This window comes from Myxine glutinosa, chromosome 5, assembly GCF_964187855.1.
Source record: "Myxine glutinosa chromosome 5, kmMyxGlut1.1, whole genome shotgun sequence".
NCBI classification, from domain to species: domain Eukaryota; kingdom Metazoa; phylum Chordata; class Myxini; order Myxiniformes; family Myxinidae; genus Myxine; species Myxine glutinosa.
In genome coordinates, this window is record NC_136265.1 from 85,093,441 (window position 1) to 85,104,502 (window position 11,062).

At 43.7% G+C, this 11,062-nt stretch overlaps 1 protein-coding gene across 1 annotated transcript; it reads right to left on the reverse strand.

Annotated features, from left to right (window-relative positions):
* Nucleotides 1-4,368: 4,368 nt before the first annotated feature.
* On the reverse strand, nucleotides 4,369-7,702 carry LOC144892142 (uncharacterized). The gene is made up of 2 exons (XM_078777373.1): nucleotides 5,664-7,702; nucleotides 4,369-4,649 (listed from the first exon to the last, which is right to left on the reverse strand). The coding sequence occupies exons 1-2, from the start codon at nucleotides 7,700-7,702 to the stop codon at nucleotides 4,424-4,426; spliced, it is 2,265 nt and encodes a 754-aa protein (XP_078633499.1). The 3' UTR covers nucleotides 4,369-4,423.
* Nucleotides 7,703-11,062: the final 3,360 nt, after the last annotated feature.

The following is an 11,062-nucleotide window of genomic DNA, read 5'->3' on the forward strand; positions in this document are numbered from 1 at the left end:
GAGCCTGTGTCACCGGGTACTCTCAGCCAGGTTCCGGAGGATCCAGACCTTGAGAACCCGGGTTGGAGCGAAAGCCGCCCGCCATTCTGGCCACGCGAGCACCCTGCAGGGAACAGGCTTTCGTCTTGTCGGCTGGGCATTATTCCCTGGTGGATTGCCGGGAACGGCCGTGCCAGAGAGGGGCACGTGCGAATTCTACGGAGGTTCACGGGTTGAACCGCAACGTGTACATCGGAGCGAATCTTTGTGAGGTTCCTCTCCACCGCTGTGTTGCTGGGGGCTGAGCACGTGACCTCGGGGTCGTCTCGCTCGTCGACGCCTCAATTCGAATCTTCGTGAGGTTCCTCTCCACCGCTGTGCTGCTGGGGGCTGAGCACGCGACCTCGGGGTCGTCTCGCTCGTCGACGCCTCAATTGACCATCGGGCCTCGACTCCCCGACCGCAGGAGCGCACACAGACATTGGGACTTCGCCTTGGAGTGGAGCAGAGACATTGGGGGAGGTGCCGTGAGTGTGGGGTTGAGGGGCTTGATAAGGATATTATCATAGGATTTGAAAGTAGGGGTGATTGCCCCATTGCTGTATGGCTCTTTGTGTGTGATTGCCCCATTGCTGTCTGGCTTGCCCCATTGCGGTATGGCTCTTTGTATGGGATTTATAATAGATTTTGGTTTGCTTATAACCGGGTGTGGTTGCATCATTTGACTCGACTGTTTCATTTGCTGGATCCAGTGAGGGATAAAAACATCTTTCTGCCGGGGACCCTCACGGGGTCCGGAGGTCCACCGAGACCAGGGGTAAGGCGGAGGGGGGGGATCCCGTAACAATATTTGAATTGTTGGTTTAAGGGGCGCATAATGTAAAGCAGAACAGGTAAGTTAGCTACGGCTCGCTTCCCACAGCCCCTCCTAATTTATTTCAGAGGCTAATTTGGTGCGAGTCGGTAAGTGGAAGGGCTGGAATGGTAATGCCTGCATTGAACCTTGCAGGAGCTACGGTTCTGGGGGGAGGGGGTGGGACTGTGTTATGTCTGTGGGGGTAGATGATGTAATACCATAGGAAAGGCAGGATCGTAAAGGTATAGCATGGACCGTGGGCACGTAGGAAGCCAATGTTGATGTATTTAAGCAGGGAAACTGGAGCTTAAGATTGTTTATGTGTCTTCGCACGGGGGGTGAAGCTGTGTTAAGTAGATAGGGGTTATGATTAGTTTCCTCCAGTGTGCGATTGCCCCAGGTGGCTTTTCCCAACATTTTAATAACGAGGCCGGAAATAAAAACCCTCGTTCCACCAACACCAACAACTGCCGACAGAAACCGAAACATTCCCGAGCAGAGTAGAACGTTCTCGATAGACAATTAATCCCGCCCACCAATCGAGCAAGGAAAAAGGCAATGCCCCGAAGTTCGTCATTGGTCGAGCCCGATCATGGGGCGATTCGGTGGAACTCGGCGATTGGTCGGGATGACGTCAGAGTGAGAATGTTCGGGCAGGAAAAGAGGAAGAATCAGGCAGACTCTCTCTCTCGTGCTGGCTTTTGGTGGAGGTGGTCACCTTTTGTCTCTGGCTCTCGGATGCGGCTGGGATTTGGGAGCGATTTTGAAGGAGCGAAATGGAGCTTTTGCTGTGCCGGCAGCATCTCGACAGAGGCCTCATGCCTTTGTCGGCCATGTCATCTTGTTCGCTCAGGCACGGGAGGGCGGAACCTGGCCATCACCACCACTCGCTGAGGACCCCTTTGGAGACAGACAAGGCCGGCCGTTTACAAGAAAACATTTCTTTTCTTTTTGTCATTCTGCTTGTGTGTTTTTGTGTCAGCGTGGAGGGTCCCTCAAAGTTGCAAATATTTGTTTTACCTCAGCCTTTACTTTGCATCGATTTATTTAATGAAACCATTATATGTTGCATTTCATTTGTTGTATTGTTGATTTTCCTTCTCATTTCTGTGTTTGTGGGTTCGTGTATAAATACCCTGGCCTCCGTGCATGTAGGGACCTTTTTCCTTCACTCGGGCACGCCAAACTGACCGCCAATTTTCGGTTTGATCGCCCCGAGTAAGACCGACCGGTCTCAGGATATCAGTCTCAGGCTGGTGTTCATCGGCCACGGCCTTGACAGAATGTATGCATATATGTATGTACAGAGATGAAACTCTTGGGATTTCATCAAATAAAATGAATAAATGACTATTTTTGGGAAACGACCCTGACCTACTGTAAATGACAAGGTGAAAAGGGCAGAGAGAGGATGCGCAAGAGCAGCAGAGCATGTTTTTAGGACACGTCAGCTGACACCATCCGGTCCAACAGCAGAGTCAGAGCCGAGGGTTGGAAGAACCTTCTCCACCTTCTCAGGTGCAAAAGACACAGAGTCCAGGAGCAGTTTGATATGGCAGGAAAGGATGGGGATGGTCCCCTTCCAACCGGGAGTGATGCGTTGGGGATACAAGATTTGAAAGCAAACACAAGATTGAGGCATTCAGCCTTTTCATGAGCGGAATCGGCTGTGGGGTCATTTGAAGAGAGGGATGGAGGGGGACCATACTCCTGAGGCAGACTAACAAGGCGCCATCAGGTTTTAAAGAAAGAAGATAAGGTTGACAGTTCATCCTTAAGGTTGGACAGATGTTCTTTTCTGGCTGTCCGAAGAGTAGAACCGAATTCAGTTTCACACAATGTACATTTCTATGGGTGTTTTCCATTGTGATTTTTTACGGAGTGCGCTCTTTCACACAGACTTCGAATACACACGATGGGAGAATGAATCAAAATAACCATTGTTTGCGCGTCTGTGCTTATCTGTCTGGATGTGTAGCGTCAGTCGTCCAACGCGGCTCCGGTTGGCGAGAAGAAAGGCCTTGATGCGCCCCCGTTCGCCTGCTCCAGTCGCAAGCCTCGCTCGCACGTGAACGTCAGGAGAGATAATGGCGCTCCAACGTCCGTCGCCCAGCAGGTAATTCGCAGTTCGCAAAAGGAAGAAGGGTCCAAAAGGAGCAAAAGGGAAGGGCAGAAGGGAGGTCTTGGAAGGGCAGAAGCCAAAGCGAGAGGAAGAAAATGCCGGTGAGTGAGTCGTTTTTGTAACGCGTGGTGTGACGTCAGCCTTCCCCCTCCACCAACCAGTGCCTCATTTACTCATCACCTTTCGTGCCTTTTTACGTCACCGGCGCTTCTCCTCCAACCAGTGCGTCGCTTGTTGGTAGTTCGTTCGCACCCGTTGGTAGTTCGGCCACTGATTGGCCATGGTGTCATCGGTCGGTGGCCAATCAGTGTGTTGCTCCTTCACCTTCCTTACCCCCAATCATGGGGAAGCTTTTTGTCCCTTCCCCCACCAATCACATGCCCTTCCCTGCTCTGCCAATCGGTGGCCTGCTCTTTGTTTGCCCCTCCCCTGGCCAATCACCAGTTCTCCCTGGATGTGGCTCTCAGCCGGCCTGGTCGATGTGTGTTTCTTTGTGGTGATGCAACTGGCTGCAGCTGCATCGGCGGTGCCCCAAACTGGCATCCTGCCTGTTCTTCCTGTAAATCTTGTGGCGGCGGGGGAATTAATTAATGTGGTGCACAAATGGATCTTGCTAATGTATGTGATGAGCTGCCATACGGGACAAAGGGAAGATCACAGGTTTCACACACGCGGGAATTAGCCTAATCCTTATTCTAGCTATCACCGGATCATCGACATATGATCACAGGTACACACATAATCCGACAAACCGCCTAAACACAGAACTTATTACATCAAGATTCTCTAGCCCGACAGACGAAGCATGATACCTATGCAGATCCACCTAAATCTATACATGCCTACCCCAAAATTCATAACAGTATGAATGTATGTTGTTCTGCTGGCATTGGTCCGATTGACACGACACTTTCACCACAGGAGTAACTCCTGTATAATTTTTTTTAATGATAATTATGACATCATAAGTCATGTGGTACAGGTGCAATCTCTGAAAAAAATGATAAACTTTGCACCTATATATCTCTGAAACCACTACATGGAAAAAAATTGAAAGATGCCTCATTGTAAAGTACTCCCCATGGGGAATTACATATGTTAATGATGATGCCACAGGTTACTTTATTGACATCATAAATCGACAAGTAGAAGGCTTGATCCGATCAGTATGAAATTTATTGAGCGTGATGTAAGGATAAATTGGTCGACAACATTTTTTTGATGATGTCATCGGTGAAGTTGTTTGGCGGCCATTTTACAGCGAAGCCCGCCGGGCAATGTCATCTGGAACAGCGTTTGGCCGGCCGTCCACTGTACATCATTCACAAACGTCCACCAATCAAAGCTGAGGATCTGGTCACATGTCTGGTCTTCCACTTGGCAGATCCAAGCCCGGCAACACCGTTGTTGGGCTATCGGTCTTGTTAAATGGATTTTGAGGTTGCACAAATGATTGAATGATTTCCTCAAACTGTGTGTTTGTATGAATGTTCTCCATTGTGTATTCCCATGTATATTTTGAGGGTGGAGGGATTAATGAAAGACTTTCCACAAATTGTGCATTTCTCCAGGCGTTTTCCATTGTGAATTGTCAGGTGTGTTTTTAGGTTGGATGATTGTTTAAAAGATTTTCCACAACTTGTGCATTTGTATGGGCATTCACCATTGTGAATTCTCATGTGTCTTTTAAGGCTGGATGGCAAATTAAACGTTTTTTCCAGAAATTGTGCATTTGTATGAGCGTTCAACATCATTGTGAATTATTATGTGTGTTTTAAGGGTGCATGACTGATTAAATGATTTTCCACAACTTGTGCATTTGTACGGGCGTTCATCATTGTGAATTATCATGTGTGATTTTAGGTGAGTTGGCCGATTAAAACATTTTCCACAACTTATGCATTTGTATGGGCGTTCACCATTATTGTGAATTATCATGTGTGTTTTTAGGTTGGATGACTGATAAAATGATTTTCCACAACTTGTGCATTTGCACGGGCGTTCACCATCATTGTGAATTACCATGTGTGTTTTAAGGTGGGATGGCCAAATAATATTTTTCTACAATTGTGCATTTGTATGAACGTTCACCATTATTGTGAATTACCATGTGTGTTTTAAGGTGGGATGGCCAAATAATGTTTTTCCACAATTGTGCATTTGAATGAACGTTCACCATTATTGTGAATTATCATGTGTGTTTTAAGCACAGATGGCAGATTAAATGTTTTTCCACAACTTGTGCATTTGTACCGGCGTTCATCATTGTGAATTCTCACGTGTGTTTTAAGGGTGGATGGCTGATGAAAAGATTTTCCACAACTTGTGCATTTGAATGGGCGTTCACCATTATTGTGAATTAACATGTGTGTTTTAAGGGTGGATGGCCGATTAAATGTTTTTCCACAACTTGTGCATTTGTATGGGCGTTCATCATTGTGAATTACCATGTGTGTTTTGAGGTGGGATGGCCGATTAAATGTTTTTCCACAACTTGTGCATTTGTATGGGCGTTCACCATTATTGTGAATTATCATGTGTGTTTTAAGGTTGGATGACTGATAAAATGATTTTCCACAACTTGTGCATTTGTACGGGCGTTCATCATTGTGAATTCTCATGTGTGTTTTAAGGTTGGATGGCTGATGAAAAGATTTTCCACAACTTGTGCATTTGAATGGGCGTTCACCATTATTGTGAATTAACATGTGTGTTTTAAGGGTGAATGGCCGATTAAATGTTTTTCCACAACTGATACATTTGTATGGGCGTTCTCCACTGTGAACTACCATGTGTCTTTTAAGGTCGGATGACCGATGAAAGGATTTTCCACAACTTGCACATTTGTGTGGGTGTTCTCCACTGTGAACTATCATGTGTGATTTAAGCACAGATGGCAGATTAAATGTTTTTCCACAAATTGTGCATTTGTGTGGGCATTCATCATTGTGAATTATCATGTGTGTTTTAAGGTTGGATGACTGATTAAAAGATTTTCCACAACTTGTGCATTTGTATGGGCGTTCATCATTGTGAATTATCATGTGTGATTTTAGGTGAGTTGGCCGATTGAAACATTTTCCACAACTTGTGCATTTGTATGGGCGTTCACCATTATTGTGAATTATCATGTGTGTTTTAAGGTTGGATGACTGATAAAATGATTTTCCACAACTTGTGCATTTGTACGGGCGTTCATCATTGTGAATTCTCATGTGTGTTTTAAGGGTGGATGGTTGATGAAAAGATTTTCCACAACATGTGCATTTGAATGGGCGTTCACCATTATTGTGAATTAACATGTGTGTTTTAAGGGTGGATGGCCGATTAAATGTTTTTCCACAACTTGTGCATTTGAATGGGCGTTCATCATTGTGAATTAACATGTGTGTTTTAAGGTGGGATGGCCGATTAAATGTTTTTCCACAACTTGTGCATTTGAATGGGCGTTCATCATTGTGAATTACCATGTGTGTTTTAAGGTGGGATGGCTGATTAAATGTTTTTCCACAACTTGTGCATTTGAATGGGCGTTCATCATTGTGAATTACCATGTGTGTTTTCAGGTTGGATGACCAATGAAAAGATTTTCCACAACTGATGCATTTGTATGGGCGTTCTCCACTGTGAACTACCATGTGTCTTTTAAGGTCGGATGACCGATGAAAGGATTTTCCACAACATGTGCATTTGTACGGGTGTTCACCACTGTGAACTATCATGTGTGTTTTAAGCACAGATGGCAGATTAAATGTTTTTCCACAAATTGTGCATTTGTGTGGGCGTTCACCATCATTGTGAATTATCATGTGTGTTTTGAGGTTGGATGACTGATTAAAAGATTTTCCACAACTTGTGCATTTGTACGGGCGTTCATCATTGTGAATTATCATGTGTGATTTTAGGTGAGTTGGCCGATTAAAACATTTTCCACAACTTGTGCATTTGTACGGGCGTTCACCATTATTGTGAATTATCATGTGTGTTTTAAGGTTGGATGACTGATAAAATGATTTTCCACAACTTGTGCATTTGTACGGGCGTTCATCATTGTGAATTCTCATGTGTGTTTTAAGGGTGGATGGCTGATGAAAAGATTTTCCACAACTTGTGCATTTGAATGGGCGTTCACCATTATTGTGAATTAACATGTGTGTTTTAAGGGTGGATGGCCGATTAAATGTTTTTCCACAACTTGTGCATTTGAATGGGCGTTCATCATTGTGAATTACCATGTGTGTTTTAAGGTGGGATGGCTGATTAAATGTTTTTCCACAACTTGTGCATTTGAATGGGCGTTCACCATCATTGTGAATTAACATGTGTGTTTTAAGGTGGGATGGCCGATTAAATGTTTTTCCACAACTTGTGCATTTGAATGGGCGTTCATCATTGTGAATTACCATGTGTGTTTTAAGGGTGGATGGCCGATTAAATGTTTTTCCACAACTTGTGCATTTGAATGGGCGTTCATCATTGTGAATTACCATGTGGGTTTTCAGGTTGGATGACCAATGAAAAGATTTTCCACAACTGATGCATTTGTATGGGCGTTCTCCACTGTGAACTACCATGTGTCTTTTAAGGTCGGATGACCGATGAAAGGATTTTCCACAACTTGTGCATTTGTACGGGTGTTGTCCACTGTGAACTATCATGTGTGTTTTAAGCACAGATGGCAGATTAAATGTTTTTCCACAAATTGTGCATTTGTGTGGGCGTTCACCATCATTGTGAATTATCATGTGTGTTTTGAGGTTGGTTGACTGATTAAAAGATTTTCCACAACTTGTGCATTTGTACGGGCGTTCATCATTGTGAATTATCATGTGTGATTTTAGGTGAGTTGGCCGATTAAAACATTTTCCACAACTTGTGCATTTGTATGGGCGTTCACCATTATTGTGAATTATCATGTGTGTTTTAAGGTTGGATGACTGATAAAATGATTTTCCACAACTTGTGCATTTGTACGGGCGTTCATCATTGTGAATTCTCATGTGTGTTTTAAGGGTGGATGGCTGATGAAAAGATTTTCCACAACTTGTGCATTTGAATGGGCGTTCACCATTATTGTGAATTAACATGTGTGTTTTAAGGGTGGATGGCCGATTAAATGTTTTTCCACAACCTGTGCATTTGAATGGGCGTTCACCATTATTGTGAATTAACATGTGTGTTTTAAGGTGGGATGGCTGATTAAAAGATTTTCCACAATTTGTGCATTTGCTTCGGCATTTTTCATCTTTCTTTGAGTGACAATTATTCAGTGAAAACATTTCCTCATTCGGTTTGTCTTGTTTGTAAAACGTCCTCTTCTTTGTTTCAGTTGGAGAGTCCTGCAGGTGTGTATCTGCGCTGTTCATAAAAGTAGGTGCAGCCTGCCTTGCAGATTCAGTGGATTCACCTGTAAATACAACATCACATGACCTGCAGAAAGAAATCAGATTCACATGCCCTGACAAATGCACCCAAACATGTGCATGAACACGAATTTGTTCCACAGCAGGGAAAAAATAATTATTGATGTAAATCTACACCTACAAAAGGCAAAAAAAAAATCTGTCACTCTCATGTGTGTTGTCATGTGTGTCTCATGTATGTTGTCTCATGTGTTGTCACACACGTCACTCTCTCCGTCACTCTCCCCTTTGTTGCCCTCCAATGTTTTATTACATTGTTTTAATGGTGCTAATTCAATGGAACGTCCTTTTGGTACGCTTTCTGAAGACCTTTTTCACACATATGTGGGTTGCGCAAGTCACTCCCTTTTTTTTATCACCGTTATTTCATCGTATGAACGTTTCTTTCTGCACACGTTTTTTATATTTGGGATACCACTTTGTGGCAAAAGAGCTCTGAGACTGCTCATGTTAATTTCTTGATTTCCACTGGAAAATTGGCAACCTATAAGACAAGAAAAGCAAAGTTCCTTGCAAATGCTGATATTTTATGTGATGTAGTAATTGTTTTTCAGGGTCTTGTCATGGCAAGGTTACGTGTGGAATTTTCCTGATGTCAAATGAAAGATGATTTGTAAACCTTTGCGAAAAGATGGTGTGTAAAGGGTGGGTTTTGTAAATTTGATAATGGCGTGCTAAATGTTTTATTTTCGTGTCAAAACGGCTTTTGTTGTTGTTGGGCTGCACGTGTTTGGAATTGCACTGATTTTATCATTATTTGTATGACCTGTGTGTTTTTCTTACCTTTACCATAAAAGAGCTTCAAAAGTCCAAGTCAGTCTGTCTCTATCCTATCCTATCCTATCCTATCCTATCCTATGCTATCTATCTATCTATCTCTCTCTCTCTCTCTGTGTTTATTCCGAAACCAACACTATGCAAACACGACAAATAAAGGAAATGCACGATAATAATGCAATAAAAACTACAGACACTCTTCATGTCACGACGTCGACCAATATGCCTCCGCCCACATCATAACATCAAAATAATACTTGTACAAAGTTTGATTTAAATCAATTCAGCTGTTCTCAAGTTATCACATTTTTACCTGACATGACATCTGACCTTTGGCTTTTGACCTTGGGACCCCAAAATCTAACCAGTTAATCTGTACATCATTTTCCATATCTGTACTAAGCTTGAATTAGATCCCTTTATCCGTTCTCAGGGAATACTTATTACAGACTTTGACCTTTGACCTCTAGACCCCAAATTCTAATCAGTGAACCTTTGCATCATTATGCATACCTGTAACAAGTTTGAATTCGATCACTTCAGCCGTTATCAAGTTATAGACATATTGCAGACTTTGGCCTATGACCTCTTGACACCAGAATCTAATCAGTTCATCATTACATCATTCTACATAAGTGTACAAAATTTGGTCAGAATCCCATCACTGGTTCACAAGTTATCGCAGTAACAGGATTTTTACCCAACATGACCTCTGATCTTTGATGTCATGACCCCAAAATCTAATCAGTTCATCTTTACCTCATTATACATACATGCACCAAGTTTGACTAAGATCCCTTCAGCCGTTCTCAAGTTATCGCGGTAACGAAAAGCTATCCCAAAATGAAAACCTAAAACCCCAAAATGATGGCGGCAAAAAAAGAAAAAAGAAAAAAAAAAAAAAGAGCAATTTTATCCATTTTTAATTCAGGCTGTAACACAAAATGTGAAAAAAGTCAAGGTGTGTGAATACTTTCTGAAGGCACTGTTTATATATATTGTTACGTTTGTGGGGGGTAGGCAATACCTCATTCCAGGTAGAATTGCATAGGTAGTGTGCTCCGCCTGTCGTGAAGAAGAAGAAACCCTCATTATCATAAGTATTTATACGGCAGACCGTATGTTGTGGAAGAGCGTATCTTCGTTCCCATCACGAGGGGTGGGGTTATGTTAATAGTTAGGGATTAATGGTAAATCCCCTGTATGTAATGGCCTCTGTTCCTTGTGACACAAGCAGCACACACACCGAGCCTGGAAATCGCGCATTTGCCACCCTAAATAAAAACCAACCGGGAACAGGACATTGAGCACTACCGCTGATAACACCGACCTGGTGAGCACACAGGCACAAAAGGCCACGCCCCAAAGAGCAGTGATTGGTCTGGGATTGATAGGTGCAAGGATGGCTAAGATGGGACTATGCGATTCGTGGAGCAGACACGGATGATGTCAGAGCCTCGAGTTTAAAAGAACGCTCTGCCCAACATTTTCTCTCTTTTCTTTGTCCTCTTGAGTCCTGGACTCAATTACGAACGGTCGTGTCTGAACATTGTCCTCTTCTTCTTGGCTCGTGGTTTCTCTCTTGGCTTGCTGTCTTCTTATTTGTCTCTCGAGTCCTGGCTTTGACAACGAACGGTCGTGTCCCGACATCGCTCTTCTTCGTCTTCTCGTGGCTGGCTCTGATCTTCTGGCTTTGGCGGCGAACAGTCACGATTTGACATCTCGCTCTGCTTCGGGAGTTCATGGCGAGTGGTCGGAGTTCATAGCCCTCTTGCGCTGGAAGAAGTGGGTGCTGGAGTGGAGCAGACGAGATGGCGAGTGCACGAGCATGGCCTGCTCGCTTGGCGGCCAGAAGAGCGAGCTGCACGCCAAAGTCGTTCCCACAGAATTTTTTTTCGCTCCAAC